The sequence below is a fragment of the Gigantopelta aegis genome, chromosome 5 (genome assembly GCF_016097555.1).
Source record: "Gigantopelta aegis isolate Gae_Host chromosome 5, Gae_host_genome, whole genome shotgun sequence".
Classification (NCBI taxonomy): domain Eukaryota; kingdom Metazoa; phylum Mollusca; class Gastropoda; order Neomphalida; family Peltospiridae; genus Gigantopelta; species Gigantopelta aegis.
This window is the reverse complement of record NC_054703.1, coordinates 6,942,379-6,960,909: the sequence shown is the minus strand read 5'-3', so window position 1 is coordinate 6,960,909 and position 18,531 is coordinate 6,942,379. Positions and strand designations below refer to the sequence as shown.

Genomic DNA, 18,531 nt, shown 5'->3' with positions numbered 1-18,531 from the left:
CGATAAAACGCAGCTACTGTACAATAAAGTTCCAAAAATGTGAATATTCGCAAAAACGCAGCCACGTGCAAACCATGTCACCACTGCACGTGCGTTGTCTGCACGTGCAACATGAACACCGACAGTATAAAAGTGCAGGGTGTTCGCTTGCCTGGCCTCTGTATCTGGCCGACAGTTGACAATCCAGGACATGCCACGTCTCAGTGAACCGCAGAGAAACAATGCCATCGGCCGACTAGACGCAGGCGAATCCAGAACGGCCGTTGCCAGGGCATTCCATGTGTCCCCAAGCACCATCTCCAGACTGTGGGACCGTTACCAGCAACATGGATCAACACGTGACCTCCCTAGATCCGGTCGACCACGGGTCACTACCCCCGGGCAGGACCGCTACATCCGGGTACGCCACCTTCGGGAACGATTGACTACTGCCACCTCCACAGCCGCAGCAATACCAGGTTTGCGCAGGATATCCGACCAAACCGTACGGAACCGCCTACGTGAGGTAGGAATTCGTGCCAGTCGTCCAGTTCGAGGTGTCATCTTAACACCACAACACCGTCGACTCCGACTGCAGTGGTGCCAGATTCATCGACAATGGCCTCAACTGCGATGGAGACAGGTGTGGTTCAGTGACGAGTCCCGATTTCTGCTCAGACGTCATGATGGAAGATGTCGCGTGTATAGGCGTCGTGGTGAACGTTATGCGGCAAACTGCGTGCAGGAAGTGGACAGATTCGGCGGGGGGTAGTGTCATGGTGTGGGCAGCCATCTCACACACTGGCAGAACTTACCTGGTCCACGTGCAGGGCAACCTGAATGCACAGGGCTACATTGACCAGATCCTCCGGCCACACATCGTTCCAGTTATGGCCAACGCCAACGCAGTGTTCCAACATGACAACGCCAGGCCTCACACAGCACGTCTCACAACGGCTTTCCTACAGAACAACAACATTAATGTCCTTCCTTGGCCATCGATATCATCGGATTTGAACCCAATTGAGCATCTATGGGACGAGTTGGACCGACGCCACCGACAGCGACAACCACAGCCCTAGACCCTGCCCGAGCTGGCAGCAGCCTTGCAGGCCGAGTGGGCCACCATCCCCCGGGACGTCATCCGTACTCTGGTTGCTTCAATGGGCAGGCGGTGCCAGGCGGTTGTCAACACACGCGGAGGCCACACCCGGTATTGACTCCAGATGACCTTGACCTTGGTGGTGTGTCCTATCACTTACTTACAATGGACTAGAGTGAATTGTGAACAATCCTGCAACATTTGGTAATTATCGGACTCACCATTCAATAATTAAATCAATTCTCCAAATGTTACGACAATGTGGTTTTGCGTTTCTTCTTTTGAAGAGTATATATATATATATATATATATATATATATATATATATATATATATATATATACATACATTCTTAAATGTGGGCCCATTTGGGTTATTTCTCGTTCCAGCCAGTGCATCACGACTGGTATATCAAACGCTGTGGTATGTGCTATCTTATCTGAGGAATGTGCATATAAAGTCCATGTGCCACTAATGAAGAAATGTAGATGGTTCCTCTCTGAGACTGTCAAAATTTCCAAATGTTTGTCATCCAATAGCTGATTATTAATACATTAATGTGCTCTAGTAGTGCCGCTAAACTAAACAAACTTTTACTGTCTCGAAATAGGAAGTGAAATGTGTCCTGCTATTAATTCTTCAATATAGCAGGGCAAAAGAAATATATTCCATTAGGACAAAAACAAATCGGTCTATGGTCAGACCAATGTTCCAGAACTCATGCTGCGATGCGGCTTTTAAAATTGTTTTTTACGTTCTCCTTAGCCGATGTACGTTTTGTGCTGGGGTTTCGTTAAACATCTATTATAGTCTATTATATGTTTGTGCTGTTGTCAAACAAAACATAGGGAGTGGGGGCGGGACGTAGCCCAGTGGTGAAGCGATCGCTCGGTTTGGGATCGATCTCCGTCAGTGGGCCTATTTGCTATGTCTCGCTCCAGCCAGTGCAACACGAATGGTACATCAAAGGCCGTGGTTTGTGCTATCCTGTCTATGGGATGGTGCATATAAAAGATCGTGGTGCACTGGCTAGAGCGCGAAATAGCCCAATAGGCCCACCGGCGGGCGTGGATCCTAGACCGACCGCGCATCAAGGGAGCATTTTACCACAATTTTTAACTTTTTCAGAAACGCAACGTGGCCCATGTGCTGCGCCACGTTTTAGGAATGATACACGAAGAAAACCGCCCTGACAGGGACAGCTTCCTCAAGTTCGACTGGCGCCTGATCCCGACGAAATGGCACAGTAAATACAATAAAGAGACGTGGAACGCCGTAAAGACTTTTGGCGTGCCGTATGACTATTTGAGCATAATGCACAATGCGATGGTTTGCATTTCATTTTATTTGATTTTCGTACTGATTCCCAATTAATCTTCAAGCACGCTGTCCTGGGCACACATGCCAGCTATCTGGGTTGTCTGTACAGGACTGCATTTACCATAGTTTGACACCCACTAGCCCATGCATTTTTCTTTCGGGGGTGTCGTTAAACATTCTGTTCTATTCTATTCTATTCTATTCTATTCTATTCTATTCTATTCTATTCTATTCTATTCTTATGTAACACACTCGTTGTCGTTGGAAAGAAAACAAGGCGAGGTCAAAGTTCAGGAATTTATTCCCACGTGGAACCAGTACTTATAAAAGAATTATACACACGACTCTACAAAATAAAAATAATATATTAGTAATCACGAATATCACGTCTACAACATTATGCTACTTATACTTTTTATTCGTTCATTCATTAATACATTCACATTTTCATCGTACTTCAATTTACAAGCATATAAATATATAATCAAGACTATAAATAAGAAAATAAGACATGTAGAAATACAATACATATTCAATCGTTCACAACATAATATGCATGATAAAAGCATTTCCAAAATAGACAATATAATAGAAATCGCTGCAAGTGACACGAGCGCAGGCCATTACGCTCGTGCAACACGCGCACCGCACATGATTTAAACAATAAAACAACTACACACCTTCGCTGTGGGCGATGAGTCTCACAGAAATACTAAACTGTCACATCGAAACCTATAAATAAATAACAGTTTATAAGCTACTGTATTAATACATAATAATACTTTAGTTGTAATTAAAATGAGATGCTATATTTAACTATGACTAAAATAACTAGTTTTATTTAAATACCTTTTACTCATTATTTCTTTAGTTATGTGATTAAAACGAAACTTCTAAATTATTTTAATGCATGTTCATTTACTCATTATTAGTTATAGTTTACTAGATATATTTATACAATTTATAATAATGTGCCAACTTAAAACCACCGATACATGCATGTTATTCAAACCTGTGCTGTGTTCAATGACGATGAATCAGAAAAAAGTACCAACAGACCCTTCTTAGTGAACATCTTATGGTGTTATGTGTGTATGTGAATGTTGCACGGACGTTACATGAAACATCACGTGATAAAATAAAACCACATCATTGGCTATTGGCTAATAACAAGCTAGGGCGTTGTCCAAACGAAATACGATATTCTCAACAGAATATCGTAACCTAGAAAACATAAATAAAATACATATACAATAAATATTAAAATAAACTAATTACAAATATGTACTCCCCCGTTACACTTATTCTATTCTATTCTGTCCAGGGTCCCGTTTTACGAAGCGATCTTAGCGCTAAGATCACTTTAATTGCGTTAGGTAGTTACGCACTTAAGATCGCCTTAGCGTTAAGATCGCTTCGTAAAACGGGGCCCAGGACTGTGGGTAGTTGTTAGTTGCTAAGTGGTTAGTGAGTAAGAGAAGAGGGTCTAGTGGCCTTACACCTACCCATTGAGCCCTTAAGAATTCACTCTGGGTTGGAGCCGGCACCGGGCTGCGAACCCTGTACATACCAGCCTGAAGTCCGATGGCCTAACCACTGCGCCACCGACGCCTGTCATTTCATTTCAATTTAAACAATACACAGACGAATCCAGAGGGGAGTTTCATAGGGCCCCGCTCGTTTGAAGTACCCTTTTCTATGCAGGACTTCTAGAATTTTTATTAAATCCACTTAATCAGTGATTTAAAAATTTACTAACCACGATTATAAATACACTTGCCCTACTTTATTTTCAGTTAATACAATTTTACTAAATAATAGTAATAATCAGATATGTCACCTAAACAGGGAGATAGTGCTTAAAAACACTAACATTTGGGGAGGGGGGGGGGGGGGCTGTTCGGTGTGTGTGGGGGGGGGGGGGGGGCAGGATATTCATATTTACAAAATAGAATTAACTGAAACATATGACAATTTGTTTTCGCTAGCCGTCAGGCATGGCAGTAGTAGTTATTTTATAGCCCAACATTGAATATCACTAGCCATGGGAGTGGGGCTACCATAATATGGAAGCCCTGTTTATGTTCCTGCTTATATCTAATTATGGTTCAAGCACACACACCTCAGCTATCGGGGCTGTCTGTCCAGGACCGTGGGTTAGGTGCTAGTTGGTTAGTGGTTAGTGAGAGAGAAGAGAGTCTACCGATTGAGCCCTTAATAACTCGCTCTGGGTTGGAGCCGGTACTGGGCTGCGAACTCTGTATCTACCAGCCTGTAGTTCGTTGGCTTAATCACGACGCCGCCGAGGCCTATAAGGAGCTCGCCTAATTTGCCCACTTTAGAATTTTGTGCCCCCTCCACTTTACAAAATTCTGGATTTGCCTCTGTAGTTAAATATTCTACTTTAAAATGTTCAACCTCAAGGTCGTTTAAGAGATAAATGTTTTTTAATAACCAAAAACGAAAATTATAACAATACAGTACTAAAATATAGCTTGTCTTTTGTTTTCTTAAATAGTTTTATTAAATTTGCAACCCCCTCCCCCACCCCCCACCCCCACCCACCCATCCCCAGGTCATTTGAGGTAACATATGTACCTTTATGTCGAAGTTCGAAATAAACATGTTTACAGAATAAAACTTCCAGAATCCACTAATTTCTTCGAGATAGCGTGCCGTTTTACAAAACAATAGAGAGAGAGAGAGAGAGAGAGAGAGAGAGAGAGAGAGAGAGAGAGAGAGAGAGAGAGAGAGAGAGAGAGAGCGCTTAGATTTTCCATTAGGAGGAAAATATCTTCTGTATGCACCCTTTACAGGATAGCACATATCACGGCCTTTGATATACCCGTCGTGGTGCACTGGCTGGGACGAAACATAGCTCAATGGGACCACCGACAGGGATCGATCATTAATCGAGCGCACATCAGGCGAGTGCTTTACAATGCGATGGTGCATATAAAAGATCCCTTGCTACTAATGGAAAAATGTAGCGGGTTTCCTCTGTAAGACTATACGTCAAAAGTACAAAATGTTTGACATCCAATAACCGATGACTAATACATCAGTGTGCTCCAATGGCGTCGATAACAAAACAAACTATGAAGAAAACATTTTGTTTTTATTTACGCTCTGCAAACTGTAATTTGCACTGGTTACGTTTCGAGTAAAAATGTTAACGTTTTACTAAGCAGGCACATGTCCAGGGGGTGGGTTTCCGTAGTCAAAACTTCTTTCTACTCAAGCTAATTACTTCTCTCGTTTTTCAGTATTGTATGCATGCACAGGTAGGACCTATTCCCAACGTGCCAGACTACATTATGTTTCATTTGGTAAGGTACATTGTGCTTTAAGAATGTTTTGTTTTAGATGCATTCCAGTGTATGCATTTTGTACGAAACCCTTTGTAATCCTTCACATGTTGTTGATTTTCCAGGACATGTGGCGGACCGTATACTTTGTGGATATGAACACTACAAGTTCTACAGGGTGAGTTTCAGCATCTGTGCAGTTCTCGTTTGCAACACTCTGACATTACTGGTGTAAATGATCCCACGTCTTTGTTTACTTCCATTGTGAAATACATTACAGAAGAAACTATTCCTAAGACTTCGGCCGTAAGAAAACATTTCAATGAACCATGGTTTAATGATACTTAAAAACATGCAATCAAAGCACAAAACAGGATCATCGAGAGGTTCAAAGGTAAACCTACCGGAGATAACCTGAGTGCATATCGCATTGCTAGGGCTAAGGGTCGCAGAGAGATCAAAGAAAGAAAGAAATAATATCCAAGCTGAATTATCTAATATCTGTGAAAGCTGTCTGGAATAGAACCCGTAAGATCAAATAAAAAATAGTCCAATAATACATTTCATCATTTGTCTGTCAATGATATGAATAGCGCGCCTAACTGTGATATTTCCAATGCACTGACAGACACATTTTGTCATGACTCATCTTCTGCTTTCAGTACAGATGTTTTTTTTACATATATTTGAGAAAGAAAGCTGAAAAGCAGTCAATTAATTTTTCGTCTGAAAATGCTGATGTATACAACATGCCTTTCTCTGTAGAGGAATTACAGAATGCTTTTTCCACAGCCCATTATATTGAAGTAGGAACAGATGAACTTTATTTACATTTAGCTAAATACTTTTTTATGCTTCTTTAAATACTTTATAAACAAAACCAGGATTTACGATGACTTTCATTCTGATTGTAGGAAAGCAATTTTTATTTACATTTGCAAGCCTGGTAAGAATGCAAAAATTCTACTATTAATTATCCTATCACTTTGACAAGTTGCATTTGTAAAACCATAGAACGAATGATCAATCATAGACTTGTCTTCTATCTTGTATCTTTCAAATTGCTTAATAATGTGCAATGCGGAGTCAGATCTAGACTAGAATGGTTGACTTTCGTGTTAGATATGGAACATTTTACAGGAAAGCTGTCATCCATATTCAGCACTTGGCAAAAAAAAATTAAAAATTCATTTGTTTTTGACGTAAAAGTATGGGATTTTAGATGACCTCGATCGCAGAGATCAACTTCCTGTTTTTATTTCTCATATTTGACAAAAATAGATATTTTAAAGACTGGGTAGGACCGACTTGTCTGGCATTCACCCATGAGAGATAGTTGTACACGAAGGTCGTATCCTGTTTGTAAATTTACTGTCTGTGAAAATCAACAACATCACCCAGTGTTTAAAACCTGCTGTTGGTTGTCCGTTATACGCCCATGTCAAACAGGACCACAATCCCCAGAGCACATCCTGCAATTCTGCCCCCTCTACGATGAAACGAGGATAACACACTGGCCAAACGGAGCAACACCGGCTGTCAAGTTTGGAGTTCCAAAGAAGACTGACAGAGACAGAGGTTTTTATCACCACAACCAGACTTCATATCTAAAGCATGATCAACTACAGCTTGAATGCAGATGAAGGAGGAAAGTCTCACTGAACGTCAGGGGGCGGGACGTAGCCTAGTGGGATAGCGCTCGTTTGGTGTGCGGTCGGTTTGGGGTCGATACCCGTCAATGGGCCCATTTCGGCCATTTCTCCTTCTAGCCAGTCCACCACGACTGGTATATCAAAGGTCGTTTTATGTGCTATCATATCTGTGGGATGGTGCATATAAAAGATCCCTTGCTACTAACAGAAACATGTAGCCGGTTTCCTCTCTAAGACTATATGTCAGAATTACAAAATGTTTGACATCCAATAGCCGATGATTAATAAAAACAAAACAAGCACTGAACGTCAGTTACAGCTTTGTTTGAATAATCTTCTACAATGAGCAACTAACAATGGATTTGAATTCTGAAAGTCAAAAACTGTCTGTAATATATAAGCATATCTACTCTACTAGAAATGAGGTTTCCACCGAGATTGTCTGTATGCATATCTACTCTACCAGAAATGAGGACTGCACCGAGATTGCCTGTATGCATATCTACTCTACCAGAATTAAGGTCTCCACCAACATAGTCTGTATGCATATCTACTCTACCAGAAATGAGGTCTGCACCGAGATTGTCTGTATGCATATCTACTTTACTAGAAATGAGGTTTCCACTGAGATTGTCTGTATGCATATATACTCTACCAGAACTAAGGTCTCCACCGAGATTGTCTGTATGCATATCTACTCTACCAGAATTAAGGTCTCCACCAACATAGTCTGTATGCATATCTACTCTACCAGAAATGAGGTCTGCACCGAGATTGTCTGTATGCATATCTACTTTACTAGAAATGAGGTTTCCACTGAGATTGTCTGTATGCATATCTACTCTACCAGAAATGAGGTGTCCACCGAGATTGTCTGTATGCATATCTACTCTACCAGAAATGAGGTATCCATCGCGATTGACTGTATGCATATCTACTCTACCAAAACTAAGGTCTCCACCGAGATTGTCTGTATACATATCTACTCTACTAGAAATGAGGTGTCCACCGAGATTGTCTGTATGCATATCTACCCTACTGGAAATGAGGTATCCACCGAGATTGTCTGTATGCATATCTACTCTACCAGAAAAAAGATGCCTTGGTATTAATGGAAACATGTAGCAGGTTTTTTCTCTAACGCTATATGTCAAAATTACCAAATGTTTGACATCCAATAGCCTGATATTAACAAATCAATGTATTCTAGTGGTGTCGTTAAACAAAACAAGTTTTAACCATTAACTTTACTTCTGTTATGTTTTAAACAGTATGGAGTAATCACCCTTCAGAAAGACTTCCAACATAAAATTGGGAAGAACTACATAAGCTGGCTCGACATAAAAAGCGTCAATTTGGCATACCCATGCAACAGTGAGTAATGTAGTGATTATTCCAGACTGTGTTATGAGTGTTGGGGTGGAGCTTCAAACAAGTGTTTTTGTACAGCTATTACAATGGTTTTGGGTCTACCCAATGAAATGACATTTTGTGGCAAACGGGAACTGATGAATTGGAATGTTAGTGTGTAATGGTAAAACTCAAATAAAAAAACATATTATTAAGTGTTAAACACATACCAATCATAATAACATTAAAACAAATGCTGTGGAAACAAAACGTTTCTGAACAAATTATCATCTAACTAGAATAGAATAGATGTTTAACGATACCCCAGCACGAAAACTACATCAGTATAAAAATTCAACAGTTAAATTAAAACAAAGTGTAAAGATAGGTCAACTTAAATGTTAGAATAAAAGTCAGTATATCGACGAAATTGTAATAAAAGTGCTGGATGAAATGGAAATGATTCCCTCTCATTTCGTTGTCCAGAGTACACACCACCAAAATGTGGCGTACTGCTAGAGTACACTGATAATTGTCCTCTGAAGAATTTGATATTGGAATACACAGAGTTTAAAAGCAGAATTGTGGTTGTTTCTCTTTTGATGATCCATCAGACACATTAAAGACAGTTAGTTGTAACCCACACAATTTGATGGCAATATATAAATAACCTTTTTTTATTTATGCTCAGATTAAAAACAAACATGTTTTGTGAGTTGGTGTGTGTTTAAAAGGTAATACTATGTTTTGATGTGGATTGCAACGTTATTAATTATGGAGTTACATGACAATTTATCGGTTCTCGTTTGACGTAAACACAATATAAAGTATATTACTAGGGTTACTGGTGCTAATATTAACAGTGTTGCTGGCTGCTCGTATTACGATAATTGCTGCTGCTACCAATACCATTAACGTTCTTAATACTGTCATTAAAGATGCAACTACTACTATATTATTATTGCTGCTGCTACCACTATTATTGTTCTTACACTCATTAATGTTGCTAGTTCTAATATTATTAATGTTGTTACTTCTGTTATCAATAATGCTAGTGCTACTATTATTATTATTGCTGGTGCTACCACTACTATTAATGTCCTTACTGTCATTAATGATGCTACTACTACTAGTATTATCATTGCTACTGCTACCACTACTAGTAATGTTCTTACTACTGTCATTAATGTGTTGCTACTACTAGTATTATTATCATTGCTACTGCTACCACTACTAGTAATGTTCTTACTATTACCATTAATGCTACTACTACTAATATTAGCATTTCTGCTGCTACCACTACTACTATTAATGTTCTTACTGTCACTAATGATGTTGCTACTACTATTATTATTATTGCTGCTGCTTCTACTACTACCACTAATATTATTACTGCGAGTACTGCTAACATTATTGCTGCTGCTATTATTGCTATTACTATTACTATTATTTATTTTGTTCTGCTGCTGCTGGTACGATTACTATTATTTCTGCTGTTGCTACTACTACTGCTACTACTGAAGTTGCTATTATTGCTACTAGTATGCTTATCCCCACCCCACCCCCGTTTTATGTAGACTGTGCAAAGAAGTCCTGTCCAAATGGCGCATTTCTGGGTAATACCTGCAAGTGCTGGTGCAAAGGACATCCCGCTGCTAAGCATTGTGACAACACACCAATCACAGTGAGTAACAATAGTAGTATTGTATTACTTATATATATATATATATAAGAGAGAGAGAGAGAGAGAGAGAGAGAGAGAGAGAGAGAGAGAGAGAGAGAGAGAGAGAGAGAGAGAGAGAGAGAGAGAGAGAGAGAGAGAGAGAGAGAGAGAGAGAGGTTATTACCAGAGTGTTTTTCGCAACACAATAACCCCAGTAACAAGAGTCATATCGCAACATATATATATATATATATAATATATCATATATATATATATATATATATATATATATAATATTCTAAATAAGTAGGATATATTCAAATATAACACAATATAACAGAGATCAATTAATGTTTATAACAATATTAATGTATTAATTAATGGTAAAACACAAGCACGCATGTGACAAATGATTGACATTAAAGATTATAGCCAGGATAGTGATGTAGGTCCAGAAGAGACAGAGATAGGCAACAGGGGTGGAGCTTGTCAGTTTAAAAACAAAACAAAAATCCGACGTGGTATGCTCCTGATTAAAAACGGCTCTTAATTCAGGCAAGTTGGTTGGCTGATATCGACGTTCTCAAATGGTGAAATGTCTGGAGTTAAGGCTGGTGATGTTCTGTTGCTGCACTTACGCAGTGACCAGTGACATGTGAAGGGCACAACAATCGGTGCAAGGATGCTATCACGGTAGTACTGCCCAGTGGCCCTCTCATGAACAATATGCCGCATGGTTGTGGCAGTCATGGTGATGCCACCTCACACCATAAGGGACCCTCCTCCAAATCGGCCATGAGTACGAACATTGACGTTGGCGAAGTGTTCATTTGGACGTGACCAGACATGTTGTCGTGGAGCATATAAGTCTAGTGTGAATCTCGACTCGTCTGAATAATTACTCGAGCCCAATACCTGATCGCCCAAAGTCTACGATATGTACACCATTGACGTCTGGCAACAATGTGTCTCGCAGTCAAATGTGGGGTAACGTAAGGTCGACATGCGTGAATGTTACTTGTATGCTGTCTGTTACGAATAGTCTGACCAGACCCTGTAACGCGACTTGTAACACGGAGTCCTCTTGCAATCTGACTGGCTGACTGACCTCGATTCCTCAATGTGAAAGTCCTAATGAAGCCGTCCTGAATCGGAGTTGTGGCCATTGGCCGTACTAAACGGGGCCGATCATACGCGTTTCTGATTTGTCAATATCGGGCCCACAATCGACTGACTGACTGCGACAAAGTTGTCAAATTCTGAAAGTATGTGATCTGAAAAAGATCACATACTTTGATTGCACTGAATATGCTAGAAAGCTATGATATATATATATATATATATATATATATATATATATATATATATATTATATATATTATTTATATTTATATATCTAGGTGGTATTGGACACAAGGCCGGTAGGTATTGGATTAACCCACATACTTAAAACCCTGGATGTTATTCCCTATTAAAGTCTGACAGTATCCTTTACATCGATTCCTATATCGATTTGCTTATATGACAAATATTTAGCCTACATCCTCAAACTCCTGGAAGTTACTCTCTATTAAAGTCTAGCGGTACCATTGTATCGGTGTCGGCTTGGGCTTATTGTGGTAAGCGAGTCCCGCGCTAACCTAACCTATGTAGACATACCCAAGTCATACAAAGCCAGTAATAAATGCCCTGAAGAAATATAAGTACATACAAAAGTATACCTACAAAAACATACATCTAAATCAACAATTGGGTCCGAGGCTTTATAACATCTAACCGTCACGTTACCGTTAATTTAAATTCATTATGCCGCTCCCATTTGCTAAAACCCCCCACATATAACTGTCAGATAGCACTGTGACGTCACGTCAGTTCTAGTAAGTCACAAGAGGTATAGTAACACGTATAACTGTCCCTTAACACTGTGACGTCACGTCAATTTAAGTAAATCACAAGATGTAGTAACACGTATAACTGTCAGGCAAAACTGTGACGTCACGTCAATCCTTGTAAATTACAAGAGGTATTGTATCACGTATAACTGCCAGGTAGCACTGTGACGTCATGTCAATTCTAGTAAATCACAAAAGGTATAGCAACATGTATAACTGTCAGGTAACATTTTGACGTCACACCAATTCTAGTAAATCACAAGAGGTATAGTAATACGTATAACTGTCAGGTAGCACTGTGACGTCACGTCAATTCTAGTAAATCACAAGAGGTATAGTAACACGTATAACTGCCAGGTAACACTGTGACGTCACGTCTGTCCAATACAGTAAGATATGTTATATCCATTGTCTACGAAGGCAAACAAGGGTGTGAAAAAGTGACTTGTCGACCTCGGCACAAACTCTACAAGAAAAAAACTGACTTTCAGAAAAGTAGTTGTGTTTTAGACAGTTGGATCAGGTGTATTCTTGCTATTATGTGAATTGGTCGAAAATTGATATTTGTTTGTTGTTTTAAATATTGTTTTAAATAAAAACATATTCCATTGCACAAACACACACACACACACACACACACACACACACACACACACACACACACACACACACAGAAACGCGCGCGCACGCCCACACACACACACACACACAAGGATTGAGCACAAGTTATCCAACTTACAAGACCTTCTCTTAATTACAGACATTAAAGTGTACATTAATGGCGATTAATGACAATTTTCAATCAATAAATCAATCAATCAATTAATCAATCAATCAATCCATCAATCAATCTGTCAATCAGCCATTGAAATAAAGTGTTCTTAGTTAAATATATGTCTGTTTAATGTATTTTGTTGTCACATAATTAAAACATTAAGTATTACGTCATAACATGACAGTCACTTTGAGAACCAGTGTTAGTATTTGCTTATAATGGTAATATATTCAAGTTAACGCATTTTGGCCTTTTCACACACATCTCCCCCTTTAACGTTTTAACGTTTTGACGTTTTGACCCTAATCTCACCTATGAAATTACGTAATATTCATCAATACCCCCTGCTTTTGTTGCAATCATGAGGTAATTCAATCAGCATTTTTATAGCATTTTCTCTTTGTATTTATGCTAAATAATGGTTAGAATGTAGAAAATCATCTGATAAAGGAAAAAAATGGAAGTAACGTGCATGCTACTTTAGCAATAGTAAAGATCAATTGTTTTGAAATTGATAGTTAACTAATTACACAAACGGAAATCATACAGAAGTATGTGTAGACTGCAGCGAGCAAAGTTTTACATCGGTGCTAGGGGTGGGATCGGGGAATGTTGCCCTGTAAATATATTTACTAAAGAATGTCTCTTGATAACTCGCCTCTATAACGCTCCGTATTCATCCGATGATAACCCCCCGTACACCTCCCCGATCGGTACATAATTCTAGGAGGTCCCTTTGCCTAGTGGTGATAATCTCCAGATTTATGCAACTAAAGTATTATTTATCTGACCTTTTTCTCTGAGTTCTCTTTTCTAACTTTAGGTACAGGTGTGAACAAATGTTGACCTATCACAGCGCTCTCTCTCCTCCCTCTATCCTTCTTACTCTCTCTCTCTCTCTCTCTGTCTCTCTCTCTCTCTCTCTCTCTCTCTCTCTCTCTCTCTCTCTCCTCTGTCTGTCTGGTTGTCATGTCTGTCTCTCTGTCTCTCTCTCTCTGTCTGTCTGTCTCTCTCCTCTCTCTCTCTCTCTCTCTCTCTCTCTCTCTCTCCTCTCTCTCTCTCCTCTCTCTCTCTCTCTCCTCTCTCTCTCTCCTCTCTCTCTCTCTCTCTCATCTCTCTCTCTCGTCTCTCCTCTCTCTCTCTCTCTCTCTCTCTCTCTCTCTCTCTCTGTCTCTGTCTCTCCCCCCCCCCCCCCCCCCCCCCACTTGAGAGGTTCAGGATATCTACAGTTACCGCACAATTTTGCCAATTGCAAAACAACCAAAGCTTGGTTCCAGGCAAAGTATTATGAAGGCCATCACTCATTCGTAACATTTCAAAACAACAATTTATCATTCCAGGGCATTGATAATCGAATAAAAAACTGGAAATCGAAGGGATCATCTGGATCTTGCTTCCCTGGTGACGGGCAGCTGCTCCTTGACAACTGCAATATGGTGGATATGAAGGACCTTAGAACTGGACAAAGTGTATTAACAGGTAAATAAATTACCTATTACTTCTGTACTATAATAACAAGGTAGTACAAAGGAAAAAGAGTGAACAGCATAAAGACCTCCTATTTTAATACTATAAATACCAATGTAGTACAAAGGAAGCACTTCGGAACTGGACAAAGAATATTAACAAGTAAACTAACTGTTATTTCTGATACTAAAATGACAAGGTGGTAGACATGAATAACTTTAGAACTGGTCAAAGATCAGTAGAAGGTAAATTAAATGTTTAGTTTTTTAATATATCAGTGGCAAGGTAGAAGAAAGGAAGGATCTCAGAGCTGGAGAAAGAGTGAACGGATAAATACCTACTATTTTAATACTGCCAAGACAAAGTAGAAGAAAGGAAGGACCTTAGAACTGGAGAAAGAGTGAAGGGATAACTACCCAGTATTTTAATACTGCGAAGAAAAAGTAGAAGAAACGAAGGATCTAAAAACTGGAGAAAGAGTGAACGGATAAGGACCTACTATTTTAATACTGCCAAGAAAAAGTAAAAGAAAGGAAGGATCTTAGAACTGGAGAAAGTGTGAACGGATAAATACTTATTATATTAATACTGCCAAGGCAAGGCAGAAGAAAGGAAATACCCCAGAGTTGGACAAATGCAATCATCTGTACAATAATATCAACAGATGTATAAACAATTCTTCCTAATAATACAATGGCAAGGTAGTAGAAATGAACGACGTGGTTGTTTAGAGCTAGACAAAGGTTTTTAGCAGGTAAACAACATGGCATTAAACCTTCGACATTTTCACCATCTACATTATAACCAGGACTTATCAGTGTCGTCGCCGTCGTTTTCATCACCAGTATTATTATCATACCAAGAGTTTACAATGCAATGCCAATCATTTAGATAAAGATGATGATCATAGCATCATCATCACCACTACGACAAACTTCATCGCCGACATCAGATCTGAACTATGTCATCATCACCACCATCATCTACCTTATCATCATCGTCATCATCTACATTATCATAATCGCCACCACCAGCAACATAAAGACTGAATAATGTCATAATCATCACCAACATAAGGACTAAACAAAATCATCACCACCACCAACATAAGGATTGAACAATCGCATCGTCATCTTCACCAACATAAAGACTGAACAATATTATCCTAGCCAACATAACGACTGGACTATATCATCAACATCATCACGAACATAAACACTGAACAATATCATCATCATCATCACCAACATACGGACTGACCAATATCATCATCGCCAACATAAGGACTGAACAATGTCAAAGTCAAATCACCAACATACGGACTGAACAATGTCATCATCATCTTCGCCATTATGACGACTTATCTGACGTGTGTATCGACCAATCGTTATGAAATTCTTTAGTTTCAAATATTGTATTGCAGTACAAGCTGGTCGGCGTGTCTTCTCTGAAGTGAAAACCTTCATAAAGCGACACCCACACCAGAATACTACCTACCGGACACTGCTTACAGAACAGGGGAATCACGTGACGATGTCAGATAACCATTTGATATTTGTCTCGGTAACAAACACGTCTGCCAAAATGGAATCTAGGTACAGCCATTGTTCCTTCTATCATTGCATATCAACGCACACTATCGTGGAGACCATATCACATCATGTCAAGGCCTTTAGTATATCGACCATGTATTTATATGACCACACTATCTACAATAACTGGGAGGTATGTGTGTGGAGTGGGGTGTGGGGTGTGTGGGGTGAGGGTGGGGGTGAGGGGTTTCAATAAACAAACAACCTGGCCACAGTATTAAAGTCTTTTAGATCTGGACTGAAATGACATTTTAAAATAAAGGATATTTTGGGGAGGGATTTTTGTTGGCGGGGAGGAGGGGGGGGGGGGGGGGGTGGGAGATGTTGAAAGGTCGAAAACAAATGTCTTGTTGTTATTACTATTTTATTTAATCATAAAGAAGATCCATCAAATATTAAAAACAAAATATTAACGTAGCTTCTTTATGTGGATTGTATAATTCGTATTTGTGTATCAATGTTTTTCAGATTTGCGATGTCTGTGAAACCAGTTGATTACATTTTCACAACAAAATCTTGCAAACGAGATCTGTGCCCAGAACGAGTAGTGCAAGTGTCGCTTAGCATGAAACAAGGTAAACATAAAATAATGAAACAAAATAATAGAAAATCGGTGTTGAAAATTAGCATGCAAACCATGGTCGCCAGCAGGGCCAGTTGAAGAAAAATATTACTGTCCCTTCTCAAATTCAACTATCCCACCAATTATCATATTGAAATTTAACTGCACAGGCAAAAAAAAAAAAAAAAAAAAAAATAGAACGTTCTTTGTTGAATAATAACCATGTGCTCACTTTATATGGTCCATTTGTTGGAACGGGAACACCCAATCAGAGAATGTGTCCAATGAAATGGTTCGTTTCGCTATACCGACTGAGTTAGGAACTTATCGAATTTATAGTACTCAGTAAAAAAACCCACAATATTTTATACTACTCAATATCTTTTTCCGTACATACTTTTTAAGAGACTTACAATTTCACAGTTAACTTATTCTTCAGGAAGAAATCCATTTCGGCAGTCATAATTTCAGTAGATGGTGTGACTTTGAAGAACGAGTCACCTCCACGGAGCAGCCTATCAAATTTCTTTAAAATGGTATCTCACATACGTGAGTTCCTACATCGCTGCGTAGTGAAAATATCGCAGGACATTCTAGGCAATATATAGCGTGTATTGTATTTATTACTGGACTGATTTGTATCGTTTATTTCTGTAACATGTCTGTACGTTCCAATCACTGACGCAGGAACGCTTGTAGTAAAAGGAATATATATGTATATTTATTTATGTATTGATTTGTATTGTTAATCTTTTTAACAGGTCTGTACCTTTCCAGTTACTGAAACAGGAACTCTTGTAGTGGACGGAATATTCGCGTCTTGTTACTCATGCCTTCCACACAACCTCGAACACTTCTTCCTGACACCGTTCCGCTGGTTTCCATGGCTGCTGGATCCATGGCAACAAGATGGCTACAGTCCTATCATATCTGGTTTGGAATATGTAGCAGACAGGTTTCTACCTATGAGTTTTTCTCAGAGTATTAAAACTGCTTCCACCTCGTAATTCTGATGAAGCAGTATTCTACCATCAGTGACAGCACAGTCATCAGGCGCTGGTAAACGGATGGGACACTGCCCCCTCTAGTGGACAATCAATTTAATTTGTTTTCAATGGAAAACCATTGAAGCGGAATAAGTAAACATCGGAGAAACTCGATGTTGTTGTTTGTGAATTTTCTGCTTGCTGTTTTGGTAGACGGGTGGGTACCTTGCAGGGTGGGGTGGTTGCGAAATACAAACAGAAATCTGGCTACAGGTTTTAACTTTACTTTCTGTAATATTGATGATCTTATATCATTTAATAATAGCAAGATAACTTCTACTGATTTACTCACAAGAGTTAGAAAGAAAACAAACAGCTGAAGGTATCAAATCCGTTTCATACCTCGATCTCCCCAGAGATTCAAACCGATACTGGCCTTCAAACTAAGCTGGTTTCCCTTTATGTGTAACCACATACCTTCTGTTCCAGGTGTTTTATTTCTACATATTATAACTTCTAAGATACCTTAGGACATGCTCAATGCGTGCAGATTTCAAACTCCCGAACTCATTCATTCAGGCCCAGTGGTAAAGCGCTCGCTTGATAAGTGGTCGATTTAGGATCCATCCCCGTTGTTGGCCCCATTGGTCTATTTCTCGTTCCAACCAGTGCTCCACAACTGGTGTAACAAAGGACGTGGTATGTACTATCATATATGTGGGATGGTGCATATAGAAGATCTCTTTCTGCTAATTGAAAAGAGTAGCTCATGAAGTGGTGGCAGTGGGTTTCCTCCCTTTGTCTCTGTTTCTTTCTATCTGTCTCTGTCTGTCTGTCTGTCGGTCTGTCTGTCTGTCTGTCTGTCTGTCTGTCTGTCTGTCTG

At 39.5% G+C, this 18,531-nt stretch overlaps 1 protein-coding gene across 2 annotated transcripts in view; it reads left to right on the top strand.

Annotated features, from left to right (window-relative positions):
* The window catches only part of LOC121373223 (blastula protease 10-like), a 117,806-nt gene extending 100,345 nt beyond the window's left edge, over positions 1-17,461 (top strand). The window contains exons 12-14 of one of the 2 annotated variants that reach the window (XM_041499715.1): positions 15,932-16,103; positions 16,569-16,675; positions 17,424-17,461. In XM_041499715.1, coding sequence (XP_041355649.1) covers positions 15,932-16,103; positions 16,569-16,675; positions 17,424-17,446 — 302 coding nt within the window. In that variant the 3' untranslated portion in view covers positions 17,447-17,461. Of the gene's footprint in view, positions 1-15,931; positions 16,104-16,568; positions 16,775-17,423 lie in introns of those variants that run through there. The other variant, XM_041499714.1, reaches the window with a different exon arrangement.
* Positions 17,462-18,531: the final 1,070 nt, after the last annotated feature.